This window comes from Choloepus didactylus, chromosome 6 (assembly GCF_015220235.1).
Source record: "Choloepus didactylus isolate mChoDid1 chromosome 6, mChoDid1.pri, whole genome shotgun sequence".
Taxonomy (NCBI): Eukaryota; Metazoa; Chordata; class Mammalia; order Pilosa; family Megalonychidae; genus Choloepus; species Choloepus didactylus.
In genome coordinates, this window is record NC_051312.1 from 105177163 (window position 1) to 105190245 (window position 13083).

Below are 13083 nucleotides of genomic sequence, written 5' to 3' on the forward strand. Positions count from 1 at the left end.
TCCTGTAATTTCAGCAAGCTCCAAAGTAGGTGAATTACCACAGCATATATTCTTGCTAATGGAGAACAAGAGAAAATTTTAATTTAAATTAAATAGAACCAACAACAATTGCATATCAAACTATCTTCATATTTATTAACAAAGTGACTACATTAAAGCTGAGCAAGCTTTAAAGGTAGTAAAATCCATGCTGATTTGCTTCGGTGCACAAGAGCTCCCTCAGATATGGAGTTCTTTGGCATCAATTCAGGTCCTTGACTTATACCTCATCATGCACGGCCGGTGTACAGAAAAGGTCTGACAGGGAAACTGAAGGAGAAATTGGGGTAGGTCCAGATGATGGTACTTTGGGCGACATTCAGAAAAGTCACACTTCCAATGTCACAATCAAGAAACACACCAACCGGGCCATGAGGTTTCTGTAAATACTGACAAAGCACTGGGGCGGTGGTGAAGAGACTGTAACGATCACGCTCCTTCACACATAAGAGAAGAAATATGTCCTCAGATTCAACCAGTGTGCGATTCTTCCTTATCCAGGAGTCACTGCAGACTCCTAGAGCCCAGTCCCAAGAGTTGTCCACGTCCAGCTCCCAGTAATGTTTCCCAGAGGTGAGGGCCTCTGTCCCCCACGTAGCAAAATAGTTAGATCTTTCAGATATAAAAGAGGGGTCTTGATGGTCATGTCCAACTCTCCAATTTCTCACATCATCAAATAACTTGATATTGTGATTGGTTGTTTCGTCAGAAAAGGAAACGTTCACTGTAGAAAGAAAAGAATGTTCCAGTCATAATCAATTTAAAAATTCCTGTGAGGTGAGAGAGTCTGCCACCAGTCTCACTGGAAAAAAACAGGCCAAGACTTAGAGGGCAATTCTAGCTGGACAATATCAGATTTGAGGGCTACCGTATATGAACAGAAGAAACAAATACCAAATCACAGTGGAAAACATTCCATATAAATCAGGATTATAAAGGGGAAGAATGTGTTGTCAGCTTCTGGCTGGTCACATTTCATAGTACATAAAAGCCTGGAGACCTGGGCTTCCATGGCAGCACCCTAGCAATGTGACCAACCATAGCTGCATTTCAGATAAAAAAAAACATCTTAGACCTAAATAAAGGGTGATGACATTGCAAGAGTTTATGACATTCCAGTTAATCAAACAAATTTAAACTTAAGAAAATCTAATGTTTTCTTTAAGAAAATCTTAATTTATACATAAGAAAATCTAGATATTGAGTAGTTTCCTGCTCAGAATTTTCTGCCTTTTATACCTGGTTTCATCTCAGGCCTAGTCTTCCTCTGAGGTTAATTCTCCAGGATTACATCTACCATGGAGCTCCAAATACAGTCTCATCCACCAGCAAAATGATGCCTTGTTGTTCAAAAATTCTTGTTTTCTGTATACTGTCATTTTATGTTTGCACACAGATTTTTTGTCTGATTCTATCAATTAAATTGCATAGTATAACAAATTCATTGTTAAAACACTTGTTTACAGTCCTGAATCACATTTATTCTGTCTCCATCTTTCATTTAGTGCTTTCCATAGAATCACAGTGCAAATAGTACTATAAATGCTCTCCTCTGCTAAGTAGAAGGTTAATAAAGAAGAAAAGATTCCCTGTGGGAAACTACTTATAAAGGACCCCTTATGGTCCCACCGATGGGTTGACACTCACCTTGGAAGCGGCTAAGCCTGTCTGTCAGTCCAGTGATGGGCCCTGCACTGAGCTCTGGGCTCACAGGCTGGGGCATGTGCAGCTGCACTGACTCACTCCTGCAGGGGGAAGATTCAGTGAGTCTCTATGGTGGCAAAGGCTCCATCATATTACGTAAGAAAAGAATAAGTGTTCAACTGAAAATGTTCTTCAGCCCCTTTTCTAAGTTTTGTATTGCACCTTCACAATCGTGGGGTAAGATAAAGCCATCCTTAGGGAATCTCCTGCTTTTCTTTTCTGCCTACTTCTCAGAGGTATGAGACTTTCTCACTGCCTGGGTAAAGCTTGTCCTTGTACCTCAATGTGTTTTGTATTTTCAAATATGAATTCATAGGTAGCTGTCTTCTAGCAACTTATGACTGATTCCTTTAACAACTAACTCCCTCAGACATAGGGTGGGGAAAACAATGCTAATTTCTGAAAAAGAGGGATAGGGAATCATCTTCAGTAAAACATAAACATAGCCATAGACAAACTATTTAATATAATCAATTAAATTATGCCTTTGATTTGTGAGAAAAGACTAGATATCTTCATTGCAAACCTTAGTTGCAATGAAGGCAAAACTTACCTTGTCAATATGTCTCCCAAATCCTGTTAAGAGAAAAAAAAAGTTTGTCTGATGAGAGTTCTATTCTGCCATGCAATACTTGGCTTTAAGAAAGTACCAACAACCACAATCCCACCCTCTTGTAAATTAATTATCCTTCTCCTCAATAAAAGATCATACCAGTACCAACACCTTGATGGAATCAAAATTCTTGATAAATGCTGAAATCTAAGGGTGCCTGGAGAGAGAGAAGGCCCTGGATGGTAACTGTGGCAACCGTGCATGGCTGTCTGCAAAGTGGTTTTCCCAGGGCTTGTCCCTTAGGGTTACTGTGTAATTCAAATCAAGGACTCCCAAAGTGAAGGATTTAAGTATTAGCATTTCCCAGAGTCCTCGTTATTGTCCTACTGGAGACAAAAGTGGAATGCCTATGTGTAAGTTGTTCCTTCTGGTTTTTAAAGAAGCAGGTTGATAAAGATCATTTTGGAGGAGAATGTCCTCTAGGAAATCCACTCCCACAATTCCATAAAGCCTTGCTGCTCATGGTTAGGTGAAGAGCTGCAGACCACTTCTGTCATTCCCAGTTAGGAATTAACCTCCTACCCAGACTAGGACATGAACAAATATGCAGTTAGTAGCAAATAATCAATAGAGGTCAATCATGTCACTTCAACTAATATAAATATATTCCAGGCATGCCACTGGTTTTTACCTGGAGCATCTCCACATCTGGTTTATGACACACCATCATCAGTTCTTCATACATTTCTCTTAATTCTTTGCTCTTTTGGGCCATTGTGGCTTCATTTTTCTTGAGTTGCTTTAAAATATTTTTGCTTTCCTCTGTCAGTTTCTCTAAATGTTGTTTTTCTTCCTCATGGAGATCTGGATGCAGGATCTTATACACAGATTTGATTATCAATCTCCGTGTACGCACATAACCCTGTAAGGACAAGGATTTTCTAGATGACATACCCATGGTGACTTTAATATCCTCCACTTAAAGCTCATCTGTTTTTCTTTGAATCATGACTTCTACCAATTAGCTGCATACACCTAAATTTACATTCACCTACTGCTTAGAAAGTGCATATTCATCCATTTCCTTCTTTTGTTTATTTTCCACTACAGGAGGACCGGCCCCATCCTTTCCTCAAATCAATTTTTTCCATTACTTTAGTTCCTAAAATGTCTGAAAAAGAATCTTTCAGAGACAAGGAAGCAATTAAAATTTATAGTTGTTTTTAAGTCATCTATGAAATATTCTGACCTCTCTGTCCATAAATTTGCCTCTTGTTTTAAACTTCCTTACCCCACAGCCTTACCATTCATTCTTAGATGAAATGTTGCATATTACTCTTGGGATTAGAAATCATCAGGCAAGGTCTTCCTAAAACTCCAAAACACAGGCCCTCGAACTAATTTCTATCCTCATGGTCCTTTTTCTGCCCTCCTTGTGTCTATGACTGGGTTTATCTCCTCCTATGTAAGGCCACAGGATCCCATATATTCCTGCCCTTTTAAGGACATTCAGTCCCATTCCCTTGCCAATCCTCTCTTAATAATGATGTTCTCTTCTGCTTCCAATCCCCATCTCTTCCCCCTTATCTAAGCTTTTCAAAATGTTCTATTTTCTACCTACTTGAAGCAATATTATACTCTAACTAATGCATTTTCACTTTTCACCACTAAAGGCCCACTTCTCCTTGCTGTTCTCACTCACCTCTTTTTCTCCCCATGGGAATGGTGAACTAATTATTGTGAATTAGCTCTGGGTCCCAATTTTAAGCTCTTCCATTTCTAGAATTAAGCTCAGACAGAAATGTCTGCCTAAATTACCCAGGGATTTTTAATACCTACTTGTTTTTCAGAACTCAGTTTGATTTTGAAACTGAGAAACTTGTGGCCTCCTGAACAATGATTACTGAACCTCTCCAAATCCTCGTACGTGCCTATATGTTAGCCCTTGTTGCACATTGTTCTGATGGCCCTTTTTCTTGTTGCCCATATATTAGGGGATAGAAATCCTAATCAAGAGGCGTGCTGTCCTACATTGAAAAGACGGATACCTTTCCTTTTTGTTCACTCATTCACCGAATCTCATGGAACATGGTGACTTAAGCTCAACATATTGAGGTATAAGTTTCCAGCATGTCTATCTCAAACTGGTTGTGAAGGAAACACTGTTTCATACTCACAATCCACATATTATTTATTTTGTTTTCTTCATTTAGATTTCTCTGATTTTCCTTGATCCCTTCCCATAGAGATCTCATCTGCTTTAGCAGCTTCTCCTGTAAAAGAATTCTGAATTTGAGCACCAGAGAAGCAAATATTACAGGTTTTAGTCCCTGATTAAGGGTGGCAAGTGATGTTGGATAACGGATTCTTGGAAAGTGTAAGGATGATGATATTTCCCTGTTTACCCTCCATAACTATCAGTTCTGGGAAACTTCATAGTATAGAATGACAAAATTTAATGTTATTCTTTGTTTGAGTGACAGTTCTATGAGAAAATCACATAATATGGCTAATCTTTAGATATGGATGTCGCCTCAGATTTTTGCTCTATGTAGGTTAGTCCTGTACCCTCCAATATACTCTTGTCTTACTTCTTTTTCCAGTGTTGCTAATTATGTTCCTAATATAATTTAAAAAAAAAACCTCTTTGCATTTATAGTTTTGATCACCAGCAACTCTTTCTGAAAATGGGGGGTTTACAATTGCTAAGCATTATACTGAATAATCCAAGTAATAATACCATTCATATAATTGCCATCCCATTTGAATGCAAGGTCCATGAAGGCAGGTATAGGTGTGTATTTTAGTCATAGCTCTATATTCGGTGCTTAGAAAAATACCTGGCAAATCCTAGACCTTGTATAAGGAATGGATGAATCACCTGTCATGATCCTCATTTTCCTTAAATCTTAGCAATAGTATTCCCACTTCTCAAAGTGCTCTCAGAGGCCTAACTTACCCGGTAATCCTCAGCAGCACGTTCTATGGGAGAGTGTTTGTGAGCCTCGTGCTCCTGAGTCTTTGAACAGAGCAAACACAGCAGGTTTTTGTTCTCTTCACAGAAGATCTTCTTAGCTTCCTTATGTGTCCCACACATATGCTCTTCAGAGCTCAGAAATTGGCAGAGATCTGCTTGTCTGAGGCGGGACACAAGATTCTTCATAACAATATTGGTTTTGAAGTCTGTGCACTGTGAGGTTTCCCTGCATGTGGGACATTTGGCAGGAGTTTGAGCTGCTTCCCAACAAAGACTGAGACAGGGCCTGCAAAAGCTGTGCCCACAGTCTATGGTGACTGGGTCTGTAAGGTAGGTCAGACAGATGGAGCAGGTGAGCTCTTTCTGGAAGGCTTGAGAAATGTCTGAGTCCATTTTTCTGAGGTAAGAAAATCAGAAACTTATTATTCTTTGGAGAGGTAAAGGCTGAAGGAAAATTTTACTCAGGTTGTGACTCAATAATATACTTGTTTCTAGAGCAGGATAAGATTTATCTTGCATATGACTCAAATGGGAAAACTGAGCCACAAAAATACTCTCAAATTCTTTAGAAAACTTTGTGGTTATATATGCAACATGCTTCTACTCACCTACCCTCTTTACACCTCCTTAAAAGTAAGGTGTTACTTACTTTCAAAGACCTTTTGGAATTGAGGAGGTTGACCCAATACACATCACCTGAGGTGGTCTCCTTTGGTCTGAAAAATCAATTACTATGCTTTACTTGTCAGTGATTTGTTTATCAGAGGGCAGTGGACTAAATTCTTTTATCTTCAATAATTAGCTTAATGGTCTTAATTGTATCTGTGCTTTCACTTGTTTTCTCAAACAGAATCCACCATAATAATTAATACATAATAATTAATAAGGACTAAAGTACACGTTATAAATTGCATAAGTCTCAATGGAAATCTTACATGAATATACTAAGCAATTGAATTTTCCCTTCTCACTTTGAATGTACACTTCTGCACAAAGCAAACCAGAAATTAATGAGTATTGCTGGATCTTCCATGTCTTGTCAAACTATTATCAAGCATTCCTCACATTGTGAAAAGATGTAGTTATCATGCAATAATAACAATCAGCACCAGAAAACAAATCATGCTTTTCAAAATTAATTTTCTTTAAAAACATTGGGTCCTCATTTCCACAGAACATGAACAAAGATGGCACTCTTATTTCTGGTATTTCTGCATAGTCACCAATAACATTTTTCTGCAGGATAAATCATTTCCTGGCTTCTTTAAAATTTAAGCCAGAAAACATATTCTCTGAAGAGATAACATATACCATGATAAAAAATATTTTCTCAAGTCATCAATGCACTATTTATTTACATTTTGTAAAAAATTCTCTCCTATGTATACATTTATGCCCTACTTGTAGGGAGAATGTAAAACATATACACATGAAGAATAAAACACTGCTAATCCATTTTAGTATCTGTACTAGATACAAAATTATAAGATACCTTGGAACTACTTTCAGTGTTTACAATCCACATGAACCAAGGAAGATATAAAATAATAGAACAAGAGTTAATCATCATGCAAATTCCAAAAATATATAGCCAAAATAGGTTAGAAAATAGTTAAAATTACAAATAGGTTAGAGAAATGGAGTCTTTATTTCCAAGTAGCCAAACAATATCACTTCTTAGAAACAAACTCAGTTTGCTGATGGATAAATTAAAATTATGCTACTTTTTTCCCCCTTATTTGGGTTTGGGGAAGCAGCAGAAACTCCACTGCTGCAAATTGTGTACTCACCTAAGGAATATGTCAATTGTTTCACCAGTTCTTGCTGTAGAAGCAATACTATGGTTGTCAGTTGAGGTCTCAGGTCCTCACAAAGTTGTAGGAGGAGCTTTCAGAAGTCTCCGCACCCAGGCGAGTTCCAAATGCACTCTCAGTCCTGAAGAAAAATGAGCCTGGCTCCTGGGGGCCCTTTATTTAAACCTGAAGACCACACCCATTTATTTCACGTGATTAGATTGTATGTGTCTTAAGTTTTAGTATAGATGATTACATTTCTTCCAACATAAGGAAAAGATTGAATGACTACCTTTGCTAATCTCCATAAACCTACCTCTACAAACATCATCTCATCAATTCACTGATTTTAACCAATTAAACTCCAAATTTTGAATTTATGTCTACCTTTTGTTGATTGAGGATATTTATTTTTAAGATATAAAAGGTGGAAAAGATGATGTCATCAGTTAATGATTTTAGTATGCCATGGAAAATTCAGAAATATTTTGCCTTATTTTGACTTTAATTATATTCTGTCATTCAGATTGTGTTACATTTTATATATTGACTTATTTTCTTTTTTAATGTAGGAATTTAATATAAGAACGCTTTGGCCATGTCTCCAGAATGGAGATTTCTCCTGCCCCTCACATTCCATGTTAAGCTTCCTGTCCTTTGTTTAATCAAACTCTTTTGGGTGAGAACTTACAGAATAATATTCAATAATAAGGATGGACTATTGACCTTAATGAGAATTCGTCTATCTCTCTGTTTACCATTATTCTTCTTAAAGGATAAAATATATATTGTATAATACTAATGGGATAGTCCTGAATTCCATCTTTATTAAGGATTTTTATCAAATTAATTTTCACTCTCTGAGAAGACAATTGTATCTTTCAAGATAGTAAATTATGTTGATAAATTTTCCATAGTTAAAAATCACCCTTTCTATCTTAGAAATAACTTCTTTGATCATGTTTTATTATTTACTTAATCCATTGTTTAAATAGTTTAACAATATTTATGTTTACCACAAAAACATAAACTTAACTGATCAGTAACTTTTTATTCATACTGTCTTTCCTTTAAAAATAATTGTGTTATGCTCATGTAATAAAATCATTTTGAAGCTTTTTTTTTCCTTCTCCATTCCAAAACAAAAAAATAAATTTGGAATTATCTGTTCCTTAAGAAACCCTGTTACTTTGTTAAACAGCAGTTAGTATATTATTTTCTGTATCAGTTAGAGTCAGATTTGTATAGTTTCATATAACTATAAATTTATCCATTTTACTCAGGTTTTCAAGTATATTTTCATAATGTTATGAAATGAAATTTCTTGGATAGAAATTGCTTGGTCATTCAACAAATTCACATTTCTGCTTGTCAGAGCTTTGTCCAGGTGGTACTTCTCTACCAAGTTTTGAACTTCTGCACATTTTGCACACATTCCTTTTATCAAGGAACTGGGGACATCCTCTCTTATCTCCTCCTAGCCTGAAGAAATCTCTACAGACACGTCTTGTTGCTGCTCCTTCTGCAGTTCCTGCAGCTCTTCAACGTTATCATCGCTCATTTTCTTAGGACCCATGATGAAAAAAAAGCACTAAATTAAACCAAGTGACCACATAAACGAACATAAGATGCAAAGGGATGTGCACAGGGCAAGAGCTACCTCGTGACTGATGTGTGACCCTCTGTTTCAGCTGGAAAGTTGGCGAGTCATGAGGAAACTAACACAGACAAGTTCCAGCTTGCATGTCAAGTACCAAAAACATGACAAGTCCCAGGACAAAATTTTTGTGTCAAAATGGGTTGAGTACCAAATTTGACAAGATTCAAAACCAAGGTACCCCTGTTTATGTCATTTATTTCCTGACAGTTTCTTCAAGATTCTCAGTTATGGTTTTCTTTTGCTATTGCTTTACATAATATGTTCATCTGTCCCTGGTATATGTTGCTCATTCTGGAGTTATCTGAAATGCATTAATGTTATAATTATTTCAAACATCAAAAAAATGGAATTTCTTTAGCCTGTGAATTTAGAAATCAATTTATTTCTTGCTTCTTTTTTGCATTATCTTTTAGAATTCTCTTTTCTATTATTTTAACTACATGTGGGAATAAATTTTTCAAGGTAGGATAATATTTGCTTATATTAACTAATTCACTTATTTATCCATTCATTCATCACATATTTATATTGTACTATGGTCTGGGCACTGTGTTAAATAGTGGGAATGTAGTAACAAATAAGAATATAGTAGCAATAAGACAAATATTGTCCTTACCCACTGATGATTCATGGTCCAAAAGAGGACAGCCAGCTTTGCTCTTCCCTGTCAAGCAAAGGAAACTTACTTCAAACTGGCAGCCAGTACCCCTGAGGCCCTGCCTATGATAGGGGGACACTGTGCTTGGGCAGAACCTGGTCATTGCAATTCATGGATACTAAACCAAGCTCCATTCCAATTATTAGGTAATTTCCCTCTTCCCTGTGCCCCTTTGACATCCATTTTAATGGCACATGCCTTTCTGACATACCTCAGCATCAAATGCTCAGTAATGCTAGTGGGGAAGAGAGAAAGAATGGCGTGAACAAATCCCAGAATGTCAAATTGGTTTTTGGTATATTTGAATTCATCCTCATAAGAAGGAAACATCTGAGACAAAGGAGCACCAGCTCTTAGTGCTTATTTGGAACCAAAATGGAAATCCGCCACCAAAAAAAGATGTTATATGCTAAAAATATTCATCCACTTCATCAACATGAGACCAAATTTCCTCAAAATCAAAGACTGTTGGTATAAACACAACCTTCCAGTATGTTTCCCAAGTTTCTACAGGAAAAGAAAAACAGAGTGTAATGTTATACACAAGAGTTAACTACCACTTCACTTCCCTCTGGTACCCTTATATTTTAAAACTAATATATATTTTTTATTCTCTCTAGGGAATAATCAGAGACTTTTTCCTAACACAGCAGAAACTAAACTGGGAAGAACAAGACATTCAGAGTGAGAGTTAGATGGAAGGGGCTCAGGAAGAGGCTGTGGTTATGCAAGATCATCTGGGTTCCCAGGGGCATTGCCCAGTTTCATTCCCAAAGAGAGGTTCTCCCACTTAGACAGCAATTTAAACAAAACAGGAAATCAGATAAGAAAATAATTACAGAGTTTATTGAAATTGATTTCCAAATACTCCCCATCTTGCCTCTGTAATGGGCCAAGCTTCAGTATCTTCAGGAACCTGCTTTATGTGGTTCTTCAGAGATGCTGATGATTTAGGGGAACATGATTTAGGAATTACTCCCAGAGGTGAGAACCCTCCCTTGGCCACAGTTTTGTGCTTTGGTATAACCTATCATTGTGGCTCATACTCTTGATCACACTGGAAACATTTCTCTCCTATGTTTTCTATTAAAAGTGCAAATGTTTCCCAAAGACTACCAGGATATGAAGAAATAAGTAACTGGACAAAGAAAATGATGGGAGTCAAAAAACATGTGAATCTTCCATGAAACTAATGGCACGTTCAGCCAACATTTCAGGGTCGTGGCAACACTGACTGGAAAAAGATTCCTGTCTCTGAGCACGGACCTCCCGTCTCACCTGGAGCAGCTCTGCATCTTGCTTGTGGCAGTTCCCAGTCAGCTCTCTAAATTTCTCTCAGACTTTTTTTCTGTTGGATCAGGCATACTTCACTACCCTTGCATTGTTCTGCTTCCCTCTTCAGTCTTTCCAGGTGGAGATGCTCCTCCTCATACAGAAATAGATGCATCATCTACTATTGAGCCTTGATCAACACCTTCTTTAAGACCACATCATCCTGCATGGATATTGGGATTAGAAGGATCAGTTACCCTCACTCCTAAAAGAAAACTGCGGTCTTCAAATATTCTCTTACAGGTGTCATCAGGCAAGATCTCCAAAAACTTCCTATCCTACTACCGACTCTTGAATATTTGCTACTGTTTTCTCTCCATCCTTTCTCTGTTCTCAAATCTACCCCCATTTAAACCAAGCCCTCTAAGTGGCCCCACCTCCCTCCCTGTGATGCTTCCTCAGGGCATTGACTCCATCAGTTATTCCCTCCCTCACATAAACTTTCTTCCAGTTCTCATGTTGTTCTACCTCACTCATATAACTATTTAAATACATTTAAGTATGCACCATAATATATAGATTAAAAACGAAGAAAAGTTTACTCTATTGTTCCTATAGCTACTTCTCTATTTCTCCCTCTCCTTCACAACCAAACTTAGGCAATGGTGCTTGCATACTCAGTCTCTAAGTTGTTTTATCCAAACTTTCAGAGTTGGTCTAGGAGTGCATGCCAGGTCCTGGTTAGCTCTTATATAGTGTTGTTTCTGAGTGTGTGTGTGTGTGTGTGTGTGTGTGTGTGTGTGTGTTGTTTTGTTTGTTTTGCAGTAGCTTGTAATGAACTGTATACTTGGGATTACAGATATACCATTTGAAAGCGTCACTATTCCCTGGGAAGACATCGCTCTCCTTTAACTGGTAACTTAAATTTAGCTAAAATGTCTACTCAGCATTATGCCAATGTTCAAGAAAACAAAACAATTTCATTCTCACCACAAATCCCTGGATTTTACTAGTTTCTTCATTTAGATTTCTTTTGTGCTTACTGAGTCAACTTCCTTAAAGTGCCATTTTCCTTAAAAAGTAGCTACTGCAAAAACAAAACAAAATCAAGAAACAAGCAAAAAAAAACATGAGTTTTAGCAAAAGAGAACATGATGTTATAGATTGCATCTAGATTCATATGGATTGCATATAGATTCATATAGATTGCATATAGATTGCATATAGATTGCATCTAGATTCATATAGATTGCATATAGATTGCATCTAGATACATATAGATTGCATATAGATTCATATAGATTGCATATAGATTGCATATAGATTCATATAGATTGCATATAGATTCACCTATGTGAAAAGGCAGTGATTGTGTTAGCAATTATAATCTCGAGTTAGAATGGGGTCATCAGATGTCTCCATATTAAACCAAAACTGATTCCCATATTTGGAGAATCATATAAAAGATGACAGAAACATATAATAGAAAACTGCAAGGGACCTTATGGATAATATCCATTTCCTGAGAAATTTGCTCTTAGATATTGTATAACCTAAGACTGAATCCAGCTTGTCTCAGAAGTCAGTGCTCCTCGTGCCACCTTCTCAACGAGAAATGAATCGCACGTATTTGGCCAGTGGTTCTAAGTAAACGTCCCTTGAGAAGGCTCAACCCAGCAATGATTATAGTGTCAAAATGGGTCAAAACCTGTGAAAGAGTCTGCTAATGTCTTGGGATTTACATTGAAATTTGTCACCTCCACTAATTTTATTCTCATCAATTTCATTATAATTCTCATCTTTCTATCTGATTTAGGATCTTAAGGATTCTCAACTGCTTTACAAGCATCACGTACCCTGTATTCCTCAGCAGCCCATTCCCATGGTCTGTGGCTGTGACCCACGTGCTCTGGGGACTCAGGGCAGAGCCCACAGAGCAGGTTCTTGTCAGCCTCCCAGAAGAGCTCCTTTGCCTCCCACAGATCTGTGCCTCAGAGCTCCGCTTGTGGCAAGGATCATGGGCCACATGAAGATGATCAGGACTAAAGAACAAACGTCTCAGGTCTTCACACAGAGGTATGTGACAAATGATTTTTTCCACGATCCAAAGAGATGCACACTGCAGAGAGAAGAAAACAGTTAGTTAAAAAAATAGCATTATAGAGCCTGATGGACAGGGGTCTTACCTAGTGTCTAGGGATACTCTGTTACAACTGGAATTATGGGCTCAGTCATCAAAATGTCTTTAGAAATCTGCTAGTTCCATGGTCAAATCCATAAACAGACAAATGGGAGAAATCCATGAATTTCCTTGGAATATATAAGAAAGAGGGATAATGTCAAGCTCTCTATGACTTTCCTGGTACATTTCAAATTGGGAAATATTAATAATCAAAGTCAGCAATAAAATTAGCCTGCCCCTCTCCT

At 37.4% G+C, this 13083-nt stretch overlaps 1 protein-coding gene across 1 annotated transcript; it reads right to left on the reverse strand.

The window, feature by feature from the left end:
- Window positions 1-269: 269 nt before the first annotated feature.
- LOC119537239 (tripartite motif-containing protein 43-like) lies at window positions 270-5666 on the reverse strand. Its single transcript, XM_037839771.1, has 6 exons — window positions 5256-5666; window positions 4474-4569; window positions 2988-3218; window positions 2297-2319; window positions 1687-1784; window positions 270-763 (listed from the first exon to the last, which is right to left on the reverse strand). The coding sequence occupies exons 1-6, from the start codon at window positions 5664-5666 to the stop codon at window positions 270-272; spliced, it is 1353 nt and encodes a 450-aa protein (XP_037695699.1).
- Window positions 5667-13083: the final 7417 nt, after the last annotated feature.

Coding starts and splice junctions, on each gene's coding strand:
- LOC119537239 (XM_037839771.1), bottom strand. CDS start 5,666: ATGGACTCAGACATTTCTCAAGCCTTCCAGAAAGAGCTCACCTGCTCC. Junction 4,570..5,255: donor GTGCTGCTGAGGATTACCGG/GTAAGTTAGGCC, acceptor ATTCTTTTACAG/GAGAAGCTGCTAAAGCAGAT. Junction 2,320..2,987: donor CAGATGTGGAGATGCTCCAG/GTAAAAACCAGT, acceptor TTCTCTTAACAG/GATTTGGGAGACATATTGAC.